This window comes from Mixophyes fleayi, chromosome 6, assembly GCF_038048845.1.
Source record: "Mixophyes fleayi isolate aMixFle1 chromosome 6, aMixFle1.hap1, whole genome shotgun sequence".
Lineage (NCBI taxonomy): Eukaryota > Metazoa > Chordata > Amphibia > Anura > Limnodynastidae > Mixophyes > Mixophyes fleayi.
The window spans coordinates 3598203-3617499 of NC_134407.1; the positions used below are offsets into that span (position 1 = coordinate 3598203).

General features: G+C 46.1%; 1 protein-coding gene across 3 annotated transcripts in view; it reads right to left on the bottom strand.

The window, feature by feature from the left end:
- ATRNL1 (attractin like 1) overlaps window positions 1-8062 on the bottom strand; it is a 489225-nt gene extending 481163 nt beyond the window's left edge. For all 3 annotated transcript variants that reach the window (XM_075215604.1, XM_075215603.1, XM_075215602.1), the window contains exon 1: window positions 6729-8062. In XM_075215604.1, coding sequence (XP_075071705.1) covers window positions 6729-6955 — 227 coding nt within the window. In that variant the 5' untranslated portion in view covers window positions 6956-8062. The remainder of the gene's footprint in view (window positions 1-6728) is intronic.
- Between the last annotated feature and the right edge of the window lie 11235 nt (window positions 8063-19297).

The window sequence follows — 19297 nt, forward strand, 5'->3', positions numbered from 1 at the left end:
AGTTACCATAGGACTAGAAGAGAGTGTAATGCAGGGCAGAAAAAGATGGCACTATACAAATAACTTAATAATGTTAATAATAAAAGATAACTATTTAATATGTATGTGAGATAATATATTTACTGCAAAAAAAATATACAAACCAGTTTCACCATAGGAAGTAGTATTGTCACTATAACTACTCACTTCTAATACACAGGGTATGAAATGTACCAATTTCTGTACATAACGGGCCTCATTCATTAAGGAAAGTAAGGCAAAAAAAGGAGTACATTTAATCCTGGACAAAACCATGTTACAGTGCAAAGGGTGCAAATTAGTTTATTATTTTGCACATAGGTTAAATACTGTCTGTTTTTTCATCTAGCACACAAATACTTGATAGCTTTATTTGTACATTGAAATTTAAAGTTGATCTAGGACATGGGACGGGGCGCGGTCAATGGCATCATTTTGACCCCACCCCGCTACAAAAATGTCATTTTGGGGGACACGGCCAAAATGACCCGACTAACCGTGAATCGCGTCATTTTAGCGAGTAAATTGCAGTATGCGGGATACTTGCCTGCTCTCCTGGGAGTCCGGGAGACCTACCCGGATTTCGGGAGTCTCCCAGACATTCCGGGAGAGTTGTCAAGTATGCTATAAATCTGTCCCCACATTATAAATTTACCTCCCCCTCCAATGCAAAATTGCAAAGTTTCTCATTTTTTTCCTTTACTTTCCTTAATGAATAAGGCCCAATATCTTTATATAAATCAGTGGGTTCAGGTATCAATCATTTCAGTGTTTATTAGAAAACCGTGTGTATTATAAGGAATAATTCACCCCCCGCTGTACATTATAACAGATATTAGAAACATACTCCATGAAAGAGGCATTTTTGCTTTACTTTATTTTTTTTATGAAAGATTATTAATATATTGGTCACTAGGTTATACCAGTGTGCGTTTGTTTCCAAAAGGGACCGTATCCTTAACCATTATTAGGGATGAATGTAAGGGGTTTCCCACTTTAGATATAGATTCTACTAAATCTCTCCACTTCCCTATAACAGGACTTTGGTGAGGGGCCCTGGGACCCCATCTGCTGTATTTAGCAGGGTCCTTGCAGTCACATGTAACCGGGAGCTCTACTAACAAAGTTCTGCACCAATCATCTCTCTCCGTAGAAGGGAAATCAGACACAGACGTGTGAGCCGGCTGCTGATTGGAGGAGCTGCCTGCGACAGATCTGCCACCAATGTCCTGTTATTGGGACAGGAGGGGATTTAATAGTAACTCTATTTATTGTGGAAAATCCCTTTAACGGTATTTATAAACTAAAATGAAAGTTCACATATTTACAAAGATTAGATGACGGTCTTAAATTTCACATCACCAGCGATAAGAGGGTATTTTATACACTGTACTATTATAGATATACTAATTGTAGGCTGTACTATTATATTTATATCTAATCAAGACTACAAAATTGATGCCAACACAACATTGCTCTATTTTTCTATTTTTGTTTAAAACTCTGGAATAAAAACATTTTATAACGGTGAAATGAAATCTGTTGTATCGCACTTTGTTGTATATTTATTGATCCACGTCAGCGATTTGCGGGTGCGGGATGAAATCTCACTGATAACTGTTATGGTGCATTGAGCAACTGAACACATTTGGAAATGCTTCTTAAACACATCTTATCGTGCTTACAATGTGCTCCCATATAGATAAATGGAAGTTTTCAGCTGTGCTTTTACCCTGAAATAGAACAGCAACAACAAAAATAATCGGGTGGAAACACAAGTTAAGCGCACATCAAAACACAATGGGCGCAGTCTTAAGTGGTGCAATGATCTTTATGCTCACACGCGCTTATCTTGCATTAGTGACGCATCACCCCCCCAGCCCAGCCTGCCCCTGCACACAACAGACGCACGAGGCCCCGATGGGACTTCGCAGGTAACTGAATCCCCCCCAATGGATCACTGTAAGTGTGAAGTGATTCTTTTGTTTTGAAGTTAGTAACTATAAGGAACAAAGTGCGGCTTCTGCTTCCCCACAATCTTCATTTTACAGACGCGACTAGAAAAGGTCAAACGAAAATGCCAGACCCAGTAGAAAAGCAAATAGCAGACAACAGACCAACATTAATGCAACTAATTAATGGTGGATAGAAAAGAAAGACAATTGGAACAGAGAGATGTAAAGTAACAGTCTCTGGGGTAAATGTATCAAACTGCGAGATTCCGTCGGGTTTGAAAAGTGGATATGTTGCCTATAGCAACCAATCAGATTCTAGGGCTTGAATCATTAAGGATCTTAAATGAAGAGGTATCTTATTTCAGTCTCCTGGACAAAACCATGTTACAATGTAAGGGGTGAAAACTAGTTTTCTGTTTTGCACATAAGTTAAATACTGACTGTTTTTTCATGTAGCACACAAATACTTGATAGCTTATTTGTACACTGAAATTTAAAGTTGATATTTGTGTGCTACATGAAAGAACAGTCAGTATTTAACTTATGTGCAAAACAGAAAACTAGTTTTCACCCCTTGCATTGTCACATGGTTTTGTCCAGGAGACTGAAATAAGATACCTCTTAATTTAAGATCCTTAATGAATCAGGCCCCTAGTTATCATTTACTTAGTACATTCTACAAAATGACAGCTAGAATCTGATTGGTTGCTATAGGCAACATCTCCACTTTTCAAACCCGACGGAATCTCGCAGCTTGATACATTTACATCTTTATGTTCACACAACAGCACGAGATGCGTGTAATCACCAAACTGTTCAGTGATACACTATTAATATTCATCAATAATTCCTCTGTAAGAGAATTCTGTACACTTCTTCTGACGTTCTGGAGAATGTACAAAAATGTATGAAATCTCACCGTGGCCCTGGCAACGAGACAGTAACATGGAAGAATCTCCCACTCACTGTGTTGTCTCTAAAAAAGCTATTACCTTACTTTATGATATGCTTCATAAATAATGAGTTTCCATTCCACCAACTGACCACTGCTCCCAATCTCAGCAATGCACAGAAATTCTGGATAATATTCCAGGACGGGAGACCCCTAGATCACGGTGAGAATTATGTAGACCATCCACCAGTCACATCTGAAAGTCACCTTCTACCACAAGGACACTACGTCCTGAACAAGTCCTACTTCACTGTCTGTGATTAATCACCCAAAGGAGATTACAATTACCCTACACTCTACATCTTCAGTATAGAAGACAATCATTTCCGTTCTTTACAAAAGCGCAATCAGGCTCCAAAAGGATTTCAGATGATTGATGAAGTTATTGCAGATTTTTATCTTACAACTTGGTCTAAAAAAATTTCTTCTGCAAGATGGCATCACAATAAGTCTGTTCTAATATGTACTCAATGACCTGAGATCTTAACATTTACTTCCAGTAGTCCAGGAGCCCTGAGCAGAACAAGGAGTAATCCCCATGGATGTTGTTTTGGAGGTGGCTAAATTGCAATACACCCAAGAAATGAGATTAAAATGCACAAAAGACCGTGTGACATTTTAACATGTATGTACACAATATGACAGCGACACAATGGACTTATACATGTTTAGGGCTCATTCAAACAAATGCAAAACAATGATAAAAACTGAAAACAAACGTGCGCTAAGGTGCATTTTAGTGCTGTGGTTTTTTTAACACATTTTCCACGCCTGTTACCATCACAGCCTATTGTACAGGTGTTGTGTGTGACAAACTGGTGGAACGGCAGCGGTGACTCTTATTCCACCTAGTTTTAATGCACTTTTCCAGCATTTATTAATATGTGAAACGTGCAAAACAGACGGATTTGTGAACAAACCCTTAAAGAACAACAAGCAGGAAAAACAAAAATAACTGTGGACTAAACTGGACCAAGAATAATGAGAGTGACGACCCATTTCCCATATACTACAACTCCTCACGTTATCTCTTACTATGAAGCTGATGGGAGTTGAAACCTCACATCAACTGCAGGACAGGGTGTATATTACATTATAGTTTAAGGTACAGGACGCACAATAATCTCCTGCATATTTTACCCCACGGGGTTACAAATTGTTGGCAATTCCAGCTAAATGGTGCAAATTTGCACCTGGACGAACCATGCTGCCATTCAGGGGGTGCAAATGCAAATCGTTTATTATTTTGCCTGCCGGGTAAATCCTGGCTCTGTTTACATGTAGCAGACAAACACTGGGCAGCTTTATTTTGACACCGTGATTGAGAGTTGAGCTCAGACAACTCTAAACCTGTCCGCACGTTTCAAATCCCCCCTGCAGCCAACATGGTTTTACCAAGGTGCAAAATTATATCTTCAAGCTGAATTTACACCTAATTAAATCCAGACCTGTACTTCCTTACACATCACAGAGACAGAGTAATCACTGAGCTCTCGTTACACCAGCACCTGCAAACAAACACAACGTGTGAAACGTCTGAAGCCTCTAACAGCTCCGTCTTCTCTCCAACCCAAATATAAACACAGAAAAGCATGAATGACAGACCTGCAGGAAGAGTGCAACAAACGTCCCGCACTCCATGATCCCCACATCCCGTCTCCATCTGAACAATCCTTCTGTTGCTACAACAATTTACAATCTCCATCATCAACAACAGCTCCACACTCTGATCATCAGCTTTTCCCAACTCTGACAGGTCCATAACCCTCACCTGGGACCTCAGGTCTTAATTATCACTAATGATCTAACACAGAGCAGCTCAGAAATATGGAAATTCTGTATTTTAATCACCCAATAAACAATTGTATTCACTATGTATTTGTGAGCCGATTGAACAATCACAATTAAGCAATATTATTTGTGAGCACACTGTACATTTTATGTATATAATATATAGATTGGTTCCAAAATAAAATTGTTACTCATATAGATTGCTCAATATTAGTCCATGATCGTGTTGCTTTTGTGAGTACTTTAAAGTATTACCTTTAAAATCAGTAACTAAACATTGTCTTTCTTTGTTAGAATCAATATTAGTTCATAATCTATCAAGGCCCATATGTGAATTATTATATGGTATTGATCACACACCCTTTGTTGTGCTTGTTGTCCAGTCACCGTACTGGAAAATGATTATTTTACCAAGTTGTAATAGGAACTTAAGGTAAACAACCAGAAGCCAGGCGTCTCGTCACCGGTCCAGAGGTCACGCAAGAGCGTTATTCACCAGCACATTAATTCTTTAATAAGAAACAAGTGCTATGTAGAATAAGTACTTTAAATCTGGCTTGTGTGATGAAAGTAAAACAGAGATGACAGAGCACTCCAAGTGGATATAATGACCAGGTAGTTATAAACACATCCTGAATATTATAATGATTACTGTTTATTTATAAAGCGCCAACATATTACACGGGACTGTTCAGAAAATGTTTTAATCGCTCACATCAGTTTCTGCCGCAATGGAGCTTACAGTCTAAACAGTAAACCACACACTACCTGCGGCCATTTCATCACAAGCCAACTAACCTACTAGTATGTTCCTGGAGTGCGGGAGGAAACTCACGCAAACACGGGGAGAACATACAAACTGCACATAGGGCCTGGTTAGAGACGAACCAAGGTTTATACACCACATGTCACCTATTGGTAGTCTCAGATCAATAAGTAGGATCATGCAGAACCTGTTGCTGAATACACTACTTTACAATAAGAAAATACACAGACAGCATCAATTCAGAACATGAAAGGTCCACGGCAGAAAATATACAGAACCATTATATTCAGCACTGAGCTTTCTAGAGCACAACAGATAACACATATTCTAGAAAAGGCGTCCTCAACTCTTATCCTCCAACACTACCAACAGGTCATGTTTTCAGGACTTCTCTAATGACGCACAGGTCAGTGGATCTAGTTGGCTGCGTCAGTGATTATCCCACCTGTTTCAACAGACAGAAATCCTAAAAATATCACACAAGGACATTGGTGGAGATTAGAAGTAAAACACGTTCGTCTTTACATAAAGGGTTCTTCATGGCCAGTAATGTAATAGGGTCATTCCAGATAAATCCAGAGATTGCACCGTTCAGATCCCTCAGACAACAAGATCGCAGAAACCAGGACACAACTAAGACATGTTCCACAGTTGGTACACGCACATGGGCAGTGATATTTCAGGACACAACAGAGGGGCTGTGCTACCCCACACCACAATGCAGAAAGAATATGTGATTCCAGAGCAGGAAATACAAAGGCTGGATTACTGCAAGAAATGAGAGATCCAGAGATAATCTGGAAGAACGACGTACAGGGAGGCACCATAGAACAGACCTAGGAACAATCTTATTTCAGAAATAACAGGACGTGTGGACAGAGATATTCCTAAACGAGAGCGACAGCAGTATTCATGCAGTGGATTATTACATACCGTAGCAAAACAGACAAATAATGTTACAAACAAGGCCACACACGTGGTCCATGAATTCAAGAAGGAGAAAGACTCAGCTACATGTCAGTACAGAAGGATTACAAACATGGCAGACTCACAACGTGGTGGACAAGATAATGGTGTTGTAGAGAGGGTAATGAATGGGCATAGAGAGGATAATGGGCACACAATAATGGGCACACAATGATAGGTCAGGAACGGGGGGACACACAGAGTCATTCTCCAGGACACACACAAAGTATCTTCTTATAGAACTGGAGCACAATATGACCCACAACCGCGGTGCACTTACTTGAATCGCCCCTGGCAGTGGTGGCACTGGTCTCCTACCCAGCCTGGGTCACACACACAGGTGGAGTTGACGCATCGGCCAGAGAAGCATGGACTCTTCTCACAGGCTCTTCCCTGGGAGCTGTGAGCAAAGAGCAGCAGATAGAAGAGTCCAGATCTCAGGAAAGATGCCCCTGGGCAGCCCGGGCACATGATAGTTGCCTGTAGCCCCGTCCTCCAGTCCAGCATAGTCACAAGGCCAAGTCCAAGAGCAGCCAATCACAGCAGGTAGGAGCCCCCAGGGTCACCTACAGCAGCATAGATGGTCCTATGTCCAGTACATCTATGTACGTAAATAATGTACTGTATGTGCCACCTATGTGCCCGCAGGATATGGCGTGTGCATCTATATGTGGGGTATGTGCCACCTAGGTGCCCGCAGGATATGACGTGTGCATCTATATGTGGGGTATGTGCCACCTATGTGCCCACAGGATATGACGTGTGCATATATATGTGGGGTATGTTAAATATTCTCAATAATTCACCTATGTGATGGCAAACCGCTGAATATTATAGGGACCAGCTTTGTGAGGGAAATATAAAATGACCTACTATGTGGACAATATAAAAACCTACTACAGTGGATATATCAATCTACTATATAATGCACCATGTGAATCCTTCTATAAGGTCCGGCTTTGTGTGAATAGTGAACAAGATATTTCTATATGGTCCAACATTGAGGTGATAGAGAGTAAGATACTTCTAAGGGGTCCAGTTCTGCGGGGGATACAAGATCCTTATATAAAGTACAGCTTTGTTAGTAATGTATGTGGTCTCCTTCTATGGGGTCCAGCTCTAAAAGAACAATGTGTAGGATCATTATATAGGGTCCAGCTTGGTAATAACAGTAAGTGGTCTCCTTCTATAGGGTCCTGCTGTGTGGGGGCAGTATGTGGGGGCAGTATGTGGGGGCAGTATGTGGGGGCAGTATATCGGGACAGTATGTAGCGGTAGTATGTGGGGGCAGTATGTGGGCACAGTATATCGGGACTGTATGTCGGGATAATCCGCCGGGAGCTCCTGGTCTCAGGCTCCGGTCAGTGTGAGGCAGCCGGCGGGGGGTCCTGGGCCTGTGTCTCGGTCGTGTCCCCGGTAAAGGTCGCCTGGTCCCGGTGTAATCCTCCCCGTGTCCCGGTGTCGGGGGATAATGGCGGCTCCTGTGCCCGGTCCTCAGCAGCCTCTTCCTGCGGTCATGGTGATGATGGGCTGCGAGCTGCTAATCCAGCATCCCCTCCTCCTCCTCCTGTGAGAGAGAGACCGACATAACACAAAGAGCTGAGCATGTGCAGAGAGACGGGGAGTTCCCTGCTCTGCCTCCTGTCTCCGAGACCCCCTCCTGTGTGCCCACCCTGCCACCCCCTCCTGTGTGCCCACCCTGCCACTGAGACCCCCTCCTGTGTGCCCCCCAGCCACCCCTCCTGTGTGCCCACCCTGCCACTGAGACCCCCTCCTGTGTGCCCACCCTGCCACTGAGACCCCCTCCTGTGTGCCCACCCTGCCACCCCCTCCTGTGTGCCCACCCTGCCTCTGAGACCCCCTCCTGTGTGCCCACCCTGCCACTGAGACCCCCTCCTGTGTGCCCCCCAGCCACCCCTCCTGTGTGCCCACCCTGCCACCCCCTCCTGTGTGCCCACCCTGCCACTGAGACCCCCTCCTGTGTGCCCACCAGCCACCCCTCCTGTGTGCCCACCCTGCCACCCCCTCCTGTGTGCCCACCCTGCCACTGAGACCCCCTCCTGTGTGCCCACCCTGCTACTGAGACCCCTCCTGTGTGCCCACCAGCCACCCCTCCTGTGTGCCCACCCTGCCACTGAGACCCCCTCCTGTGTGCCCACCCTGCCACCCCCTCCTGTGTGCCCACCCTGCCACTGAGACCCCCTCCTGTGTGCCCACCCTGCCACCCCCTCCTGTGTGCCCACCCTGCCACTGAGACCCCCTCCTGTGTGCCCCCCAGCCACCCCTCCTGTGTGCCCACCCTGCCACTGAGACCCCCTCCTGTGTGCCCCCCAGCCACCCCTCCTGTGTGCCCACCCTGCCACTGAGACCCCCTCCTGTGTGCCCACCCTGCCACCCCCTCCTGTGTGCCCACCCTGCCACTGAGACCCCCTCCTGTGTGCCCACCCTGCCACCCCCTCCTGTGTGCCCACCCTGCCACTGAGACCCCCTCCTGTGTGCCCCCCAGCCACCCCTCCTGTGTGCCCACCCTGCCACTGAGACCCCCTCCTGTGTGCCCACCCTGCCACTGAGACCCCCTTCTGTGTGCCCACCCTGCCACCCCCTCCTGTGTGCCCACCCTGCCACTGAGACCCCTCCTGTGTGCCCACCCTGCCACCCCTCCTGTGTGCCCACCCTGCTACTGAGACCCCTCCTGTGTGCCCCCCAGCCAACCCTCCTGTGTGCCCCCCAGCCAACCCTCCTGTGTGCCCACCCTGCCACTGAGACCCCCTCCTGTGTGCCCCCCAGCCACCCCTCCTGTGTGCCCACCCTGCCTCTGAGACCCCCTCCTGTGTGCCCACCCTGCCACTGAGACCCCCTCCTGTGTGCCCACCCTGCCACTGAGACCCTCTCCTGTGTGCCCACCCTGCCACCCCCTCCTGTGTGCCCACCCTGCCACTGAGACCCCTCCTGTGTGCCCACCCTGCCACCCCTCCTGTGTGCCCACCCTGCTACTGAGACCCCTCCTGTGTGCCCCCCAGCCAACCCTCCTGTGTGCCCACCCTGCCACTGAGACCCCCTCCTGTGTGCCCACCCTGCCACCCCCTCCTGTGTGCCCACCCTGCCACTGAGACCCCCTCCTGTGTGCCCACCCTGCTACTGAGACCCACTCCTGTGTGCCCACCATGCCACCCCCTCCTGTGTGCCCACCCTGCCACTGAGACCCCCTCTTTTGTGCCCACCCTGCCACTAAGACCCCTTCCTGTGTGCCCACCCTGCCACTGAGTGCTGGAGGCCCTCTCTCTGTACCACTGACGGCTGGAGACCCCCTCTCAGTACCACTGAAAGCTGCAGTGTTATAGTTATCCAATCACAGATAATAGATACACACTAAAATATCCTGCACAGTAACTTATGTGTAATGTCCAGGAATACCCCCAACATTTTAAATATTTAAACCTCTTAGTTCCTGGACTGCAAATTTTAGAGGAAATAAGTTTCTACAAATAATTTCTGGCACGGTCGCTTTTCCATTAATGCCCGTTCTCACTTTCATTGTTAACTACACCCAAGAGTCTGGGCTGCTGGTAAAGAATAAGTTGGGGAAGGAAGGGGCAGGAAACCTTAGAGCAGAGCTCGGATACCATAATGGGGTCCCATGAAATAAGAACTAATGAGAAGGGCTATATCATTAGCTCTCCCAATCCAGCTGACCCCTGTGGCATGCTGCCACTTTGAGGTGTTACTGCCCAATAAACATGTTTAATTAATAAACTCAATATGAAGCTTGGTCTCGTTTGCTCTGGGTGAATCTCTGCGTCATTGGTCATGTCTGGGTTATTATTGATCTATATATATATATCTGGGGGGATGCACATTTCTGGTGTATTCATACTGTGCTGTTTAGTGCTACCCATACAACCAAGTTTTCATAAACAATTTTGTTTAAAATAATTTCACTTCCAGATTTGAGACTTTGGTGGAACTTGTCACTATTGATCTTGCTTTTTCAAAAATGTCCAAGGTTATTATGTTCAGCATCTGAGTTACCCCAAGATCAGTCTAAGAAATGTTTTTGTTTCTATTTTTCTGCCTGAGATGTGTGACTCCAGTGCAGTGCTAACACTGTGCTGGGGGCTTGGTCCATTGCGCTCTCTCCAAAAGGAGAAGAATCCCTTAGGAGTCTCTTCAGAACACCTCCGCTTTAAGGCTCAAGTGCGCCGTTTTCCCAGGGGACATCTGCAGTTTTCCTCAGGGGCTGATCTTTAGCCGCAACCATAAGGAGGGACCTCCAATAACGTGGAGAGGATGGAGGCCCATACGGATCCTACCTTCCGTCCCCCCAAAAAACATGACACAAACACAAAAAAAAAGTTAATCGGTATTATGGCTGCAAAATAAATGCCATATAGGCCCCTACCTATCGACAGGGATTATAAAACTTGTCCTTGCCCCGGACAAAAGGCAAAGGAAAGATGGTGCCGCTTAAAAATCAAACTGCTTTAGTGCAAAGTGCACAATGGCGGCATTCCAACAACAGTACATTTTCGGGCATCACCAGGGAGACATAGCACCTCTGGCTCCCACTGCTAACAGGGGGTGATTCATCTAAGCAATGCCCCAGAATATTGTTAGCATGAGTAACTGCAGGATTTCTGAAGTGGTAACAAAGTTTGCATTGCACATGATGTGGGGACAAACTGTGTTATCATGGTGTGGATTATATATCACATAATGCATTCCCTACTGGAAGCTATAAGGATATAATCACAGAGGAGGTTCAGTGACCATACAAAGACACAAGGGTGTCCATTACAGGTCATGGAATTCAAAAGTGAGATGTAGTATGCTTAATAATTTACATAGTACACAAGTGTGGTGGGAGCAGGGTGCAAGGCGTAACAAATAACTGTTAGTCTTGAAACGAGTCGCACCAAAGTCACACCTCCATGGGAACCGGGTCTGGCTTAAAAGGGGGAAGTCAGCCACCAGCTGTGTGTGCTACATCAGGGCAGGCTGATTAGAGGTTACAGTTTCTGTTGCGTTGGTACAGGATCGTGCCAATGGGTGATTCTCCACGCTTCCACTGTCCTTTTTACGTTGTGTACCTGTCAAAAGCAGGAAGACATGTGACTTAATCCCTCTCCAGCTGGGAGAGGAGTGAACAGTATGGCTCAGACTGATATAAAATAAAGTGTACTTGTACTAGATGTCCTTAGTTAGCACATTAGGCTAAATAGTTTTCCAAATGGAAACTGGCATATTAATGAAAGTGATGACATCAGAACTCAAAGTTTATACGGATATTATTTACAGGAGTTTATGTTAGCATATATTGTGTATTATGGACATTACATTTCAGATATTTGTGTATAACACATGTTAGCATCAAATAACGAAAATGACATCCACAATATATGAATCCTGCCTTTGTGTAGACTACAACCTACTTTGTAAAATTAGGAGAATTGAAAAAAAAAAGATCAGCCTAGCCTGGATTATGAGGTATGTCAGATATTTTTCTATATTTTAGCACTTTAGGGGTAATATTTATTGTTTTGGGATTCCAGACACCAGTAATCCACCATAAACACTCCTACAATAAGGGAACTAGAGTCGTAGAACGAACCACACCACCCACATATGTTTATAGAGTCCATGTGTTCAAATCATGTCAGGAGGTTGGAGAAGGAAGAATAGTGAGGGATGGAGCCGATGTCAGCAGGTAGGAGAAGGTAGAATAGTGAAGGATGGAGCTGATGTCAGTGGGTTGGAGAATAGTGAGGAATGGAGCTGATGTCAGTGGGCTGGAGAATGTAGAATAATGAGGAATAGAGCCGATGTCAGCGGGTTGGAGAAGGAAGAATAGTGAGGGATGGAGACGATGTCAGTAGGTTGGAGAAGGTAGAATAGTGAGGGATGGAGCCGATGTCAGTGGGTTGGAGAATAGTGAGGGATGGAGCCGATGTCAGTGGGTTTGAGAAGGTAGAATAGTGAGGGATGGAGCCGATGTCAGTGGGTTGGAGAAGGTAGAATAGTGAGGGATGGAGCCGATGTCAGTGGGTTGGAGAAGGTGGAATAGTGAGAGACAGAGCCGTTGTCAGTGGGTTGGAGAAGGTAGAATAGTGAGGGATGGAGCCATTGTCAGTGGGTTGGAGAGGCAAGAATAGTGAGGGATGGAGCCGATGTCAGTGGGTTGGAGAAGGTGGAATAGTGAGAGACAGAGCTGTTGTCAGTGGGTTGGAGAAGGTAGAATAGTTGAGAGACAGAGCCATTGTCAGTGGGCTGGAGAGGGTAGAATAGTGAAGGATGGAGCCGATGTCAGTGGGTTGGAGAAGATAGAATAATTGAGAGACAGAGCCATTGTCAGTGGGCTGGAGAGGGTAGAATAGTGAAGGATGGAGCCGATGTCAGTGGGTTGGAGAAGATAGAATAATTGAGAGACAAAGCCATTGTCAGTGGGTTGGAGAAGGCAGAATAGGGAGAGATGGATCCGATGTCAGTGGGTTGGAGAAGGTGAAACAGTGAGGAATGGAGCTCATGTCAGTGGGTTGGAGAAGGTGAAATAGTGAGAGATGGAGCTGATGTCAGTGGGTTGGAGAAGGAAGAATAGTGAGGAATGGAGCCGATGTCAGAGGGTTGGAGAAGGAAGAGTAGTAAGGGATGGAGTCGATGTCAGTGGGTAGGAGAAGATGGAATAGTGAGGGATGGAGCTGATGTCAGTAGGTTGGAGAAGGTAGAATAGTGAGGGATGGAGCTCATGTCAGTGAGTTGGAGAAGGAAGTATAGTGAGGGATGGAGCCGATGTCAGTGGGATGGAGATGGTGGAATAGTGAGGGATGGAGCTCATGTCAGTGGGCTGGAGAAGGAAGAATAGTGAGGGATGGAGTCGATGTCAGTGAGTTGAAGAAGGTGGAATAGTGAGGGATGGAGCTCATGTCAGTGGGATGGAGAAGGTGAAATAGTGAGGGATGGAGCTCACGTCAGTGGGTTGGAGAAGGAACAGTAGTGAGAGATCGAGCCGATGTCAGTGGGCTGGAGAAGGAAGTATAGTAATGGATGGAGTCAATGTCAGTGGGTTGGAGATGGTGGAATAGTGAGGGATGGAGCTCATGTCAGTGGGTTGGAGAAGGAACAGTAGTGAGAGATGGAGCCGATGTCAGTGGGATGGAGATGGTGGAATAGTGAGGGATGGAGCTCATGTCAGTGGGATGGAGATGGTGGAATAGTGAGGGATGGAGCTCATGTCAGTGGGCTGGAGAAGGAAGAATAGTGAGGGAGGGAGTCGATGTCAGTGAGTTGAAGAAGGTGGAATAGTGAGGGATGGAGCTCATGTCAGTGGGATGGAGAAGGTGAAATAGTGAGGGATGGAGCTCACGTCAGTGGGTTGGAGAAGGAACAGTAGTGAGAGATCGAGCCGATGTCAGTGGGCTGGAGAAGGAAGTATAGTAATGGATGGAGTCGATGTCAGTGGGTTGGAGATGGTGGAATAGTGAGGGACGGAGTTCATGTCAGTGGGTTGGAGAAGGAACAGTAGTGAGAGATGGAGCCGATGTCAGTGGGTTGGAGAAGATGGAATAGTGAGGGACGGAGCTGAAGTTAATGAACAGGAAAACAAGACAAGATTGTTTGAAGCATCAGAGGAGCCCAGATCCAAACTTTGCTCATTCAAAGCTTGCTAGGAGTGTGCACCTTGTATATTTGAAGTCTCTTAGTCCTAATTGACTTTACCATAAGCAAATTGCTGATTGCAGTAAGTAATAAAAACGTATGCACTTGTCAATTCATTAACTGGCACATACCCTGTGTACTACAATGATACCACATGCTACATACCCTGTGACACATTAAATACCATAACGTATGCAGACACAGTCATCAAAATGTGCTGTGTGATGCAGAAATTTCTAGGTAAAGTTTAAAACATCAAAGTCTGCTGTTTGCCGATAACAATGATCATTGAGTGACTCTTTCCCTTCCACCCTATACACATAGAGACAACCAGTAATACACGGCCTGGTGACTTCTGATGTTTGTGTGGCTGATCTTATTGATGTGCAATAGCCAAAAATTGTATTTGAAGTCTAAAAATAGAGAGAGAAATGTCAACTAGACTATAAAAATTGTTATCAAGTAAATAAACAACATGATTTGCGATTATCGCAGAACCCTCAGAAGGCTAAGCTGAGTCTACATGGTTGGATCTTGTGAACAAGGGACCTTTTCTGTTCCAAGCCCTACCCCATCCATTAGCTGCACCTTCTTTTCACAACACATTCTACAGCTCTACCAGTTGTGTTACACAGCAAGATTTAGGGGCATATTTAACAATAACCACATTTTGACAAGATAAATTTAATTCCTTATCACAATGATAAGGAAAGAAAGATCATGATAATTTATTAAAAAAGAGTTCTGCCAAGACAGCAGTCACGATAAACGACTGTCCCGGCGACTCTATGGTCACTCATGCAAACTGGCCACCTTTGCAATAGTGACCGGAGGGGAGAGCAGGTGAGATGCTGTGAGGAATCTGAAGATCATTCAGCAATGCTCTCCCCATAGGCTTCAATGACTTTGCGCACAAGTACCGAAAATCTTTCATTTTTGAAACTTCGTAAATTACGTAAAATAGCAGTCCTTTTTAAAACCTATGGGGTCTGCTTTTCTATATGATAACAGTGGGACTGCAGCAGGTATAGAAGATTCCTGCTGCGATCCTTTAGTTATATATAGCATGGATCCTTAATATTGCGGTTGTCCCTCTGAAAACGGAAGTTTTCACTGGATTAGGAGGTTCTTAAATAGGCCCCATAGTGTTACAGCTTACAAAATGCATCCTCACCTCAGTTCAAATATTAGCTCTTGAAAGAAAATCAGTTTGACATGCACTCTGTAGGTTGGAGAAGGTAGAATAGTGAGGGATGGAGCCGATGTCAGTGGGTTGGAGAAGGAAGAATAGTGAGGGATGGAGCCGATGTCAGCGGGTTGGAGAAGGTAGAATAGTGAGGGATAGAGCTGATGTCAGTGGGTTGGAGAAGGTAGAATAGTGAGGGATTGAGCCGATGTCTGTGTGTTGAAGAAGGTAGAATAGTGAGGGATGGAGCCGATGTCAGTGGGTTGGAGAAGGTAGAATAGTGAGGGATTGAGCCGATGTCTGTGTGTTGAAGAAGGTAGAATAGTGAGGGATGGAGCCGATGTCAGTGGGTTGGAGAAGGAAGAATAGTGAGGGATGGAGCCGATGTCAGCGGGTTGGAGAAGGTAGAATAGTGAGGGATAGAGCTGATGTCAGTGGGTTGGAGAAGGTAGAATAGTGAGGGATGGAGCCGATGTCAGTGGGTTGGAGAAGGAAGAATAGTGAGGGATGGAGCCGATGTCAGTGGGTTGGAGAAGGAAGAATAGTGAGGGATGGAGCCGATGTCAGCGGGTTGGAGAAGGTAGAATAGTGAGGGATAGAGCTGATGTCAGTGGGTTGGAGAAGGAAGAATAGTGAGGGATGGAGCCGATGTCAGTGGGTTGGAGAAGGTAGAATAGTGAGGGATTGAGCCGATGTCTGTGTGTTGAAGAAGGTAGAATAGTGAGGGATGGAGCCGATGTCAGTGGGTTGGAGAAGGTAGAATAGTGAGGGATGGAGCCGATGTCAGCGGGTTGGAGAAGGAAGTTTTCACTGGATTAGGAGGTTCTTAAATAGGCCCCATAGTGTTACAGCTTACAAAATGCATCCCCACCTCAGTTCAAATATTAGCTTTTGAAAGAAAATCAGTTTGACATGCACTCTGTAGGTTGCAGCCTATCCAAACACTAGGAACCAGTGACATCACTGAGAGTGCAGCCTATCCAGTCACTATGAACCAGTGACATTACTGAGAATGCAGCCTATCCAGTCACTAGGAACCAGTGACATCACTGAGAATGCAGCCTATCCAGTCACTAGGAACCAGTGACATCACTGAGAATGCAGCCTATCCAGTCACTAGGAACCAGTGACATCACTGAGAGTGCAGCCTATCCATTCACTAGGAACTATTGACATCACTGAGAATGTAGCCTATCCAAACACTAGGAACCAGTGACATCACTGAGAATGCAGCCTATCCATTCACTAGGAACCAGTGACATCACTGAGACTGCAGCCTATCCAGTCACTAGGAACCAGTGACATCATTGAGAGTGCAGCCTATCCAGTCACTAGGAACCAGTGACATCACTGAGAATGCAGCCTATCCATTCACTAGGAGCCAGTGACATCACTGAGGGTGCAACCTATCCAGTCATTAGGAACCAGTGACATCACTGAGGGTGCAACCTATCCAGTCATTAGGAACCAGTGACATCACTGGGGGTGCAGCCTATCCAGTCACTAGGAACCAGTGACATCACTGAGGGTGCAACCTATCCAGTCATTAGGAACCAGTGACATCACTGAGGGTGCAGCCTATCCAGTCATTAGGAACCAGTGACATCACTGAGGGTGCAGCCTATCCAGTCACTAGGATCCAGTGACATCACTGAGAGTGCAGCCTATCCAGTCACTAGGAGACAGTGACATCACTGAGAGTGCAGCCTATCCAGTCACTAGGAGACAGTGACATCACTGAGAGTGCAGCCTATCCAGTCACTAGGAACCATTGACATCACTGAGAGTGCAGCCTATCCATTCACTAGGAGCCAGTGACATCACTGAGAATGCAGCCTATCCAGTCACTAGGAACCAGTGACATCACTGAAAATGCAGCCTATCCAGTCTCTAGGAGCCAGTGACATCACTGAGAATGCAGCCTATCCAGTCACTAGGAGCCAGTGACATCGCTGAGAGTGCAGCCTATCCAGTCACTAGGAACCAGTGACATCACTGAGGGTGCAACCTATCCAGTCATTAGGAACCAGTGACATCACTGAGGGTGCAGCCTATCCAGTCACTAGGAACCAGTGACATCACTGAGGGTGCAACCTATCCAGTCATTAGGAACCAGTGACATCACTGAGGGTGCAGCCTATCCAGTCATTAGGAGCCAGTGACATCACTGAGGGTGCAGCCTATCCAGTCACTAGGAACCAGTGACATCACTGAGAGTGCAACCTATCCAGTCATTAGGAACCAGTGACATCACTGAGGGTGCAGCCTATCCAGTCACTAGGAACCAGTGACATCACTGAGGGTGCAGCCTATCCAGTCACTAGGAACCAGTGACATCACTGAGAGTGCAGCCTATCCAGTCACTAGGAACCAGTGACATCACTGAGAATGCAGCCTATCCAGTCACTAGGAACCAGTGACATCACTGAGAATACAGCCTATCCAGTCACTAGAAGCCAGTGACATCACTGAGAATGCAGCCTATCCAGTCACTAGGAACCAGTGACATCACTGAGAGTGCAGCCTATCCAGTCACTAGGAACCAGTGACATCACTGAGAATGCAGCCTATCCAGTCACTAGGAACCAGTGACATCACTGAGAATACAGCCTATCCAGTCACTAGAAGCCAGTGACATCACTGAGAGTGCAGCCTATCCAGTCACTAGGAACCAGTGACATCACTGAGAGTGCAGCCTATCCAGTCACTAGGAACCAGTGACATCACTGAGAATGCAGCCTATCCAGTCACTAGGAACCAGTGACATCACTGAGAATACAGCCTATCCAGTCACTAGAAGCCAGTGACATCACTGAGAATACAGCCTATCCAGTCATTAGGAGCCAGTGACATCACTGAGAGTGCAGCCTATCCATTCACTAGGAGTCAGTGACATCACTGAGAGTGCAGCCTAACCATTCACTAGGAGTCAGTGACATCACTGAGAGTGCAGCCTATCCAGTCACTCGGAGCCAGTGACATCACTGAGAATACAGCCTATGCAGTCACTAGAAGCCAGTGACATCACTGAGAATGCAGCCTATCCAGTCACTAGGAACCAGTGACATCACTGAGAATACAGCCTATCCAGTCACTAGAAGCCAGTGACATCACTGAGAATGCAGCCTATCCAGTCACTCGGAGCCAGTGACATCACTGAGAATACAGCCTATCCAGTCACTAGAAGCCAGTGACATCACTGAGAATGCAGCCTATCCAGTCACTAGGAACCAGTGACATCACTGAGAGTGCAACCTATCCAGTCATTAGGAACCAGTGACATCACTGAGGGTGCAGCCTATCCAGTCACTAGGATCCAGTGACATCACTGAGAATACAGCCTATCCAGTCACTAGGAGCCAGTGACATCACTGAGAATGCAAGTTGAAACTTCTTTGGATTATTCGAGCAACTCCTACCCCAATACCATTTAGAAACAGCCGACATTAAAATGAGCCTAGTCAGGGGCGCACACAGGATTGTCAGAGAGAGCTGCTGCGCATGTTTCGGCAGCACTGTCCTATACAACAGCCGCGGCGCTGTCAAAGAAGCGTCCGCGGCGGTGCTGCTGGGGTGTTTTGCCTAGGGCGCCGAAAACCCTAGCACCGGCCCTGAGAGTAGGCTGCAAATTTGTGGTACAAATGTAGGTCTAAACCAGGGGTGTCCAACCTTTTAGCTTCCCTGGGCCACATTGGAAGACGAGGAGTTGGTTTGGGCCGCACATAAGATACACTAACAATAACGATAGCTGATCATCCAAAAAACCATAGAAAACATAGTTAACATATATGAGAAAAAAAGTGATATATATATATATAAAATCACTTTTTTTTCAAATCCCCCTATACTTACCTTTCAATCGCCCTGTTTAAAAAATCCTCACTAGTTATTATACTATAATCACTTGTTGTATTGTTTCGATGCAATATCAATTAAGTGCATTTAAGCCAGGTATTGTATATCCGGGTGCCCTGACCAGGCCTGCGGTACCTGACATATACATCACTGTGACC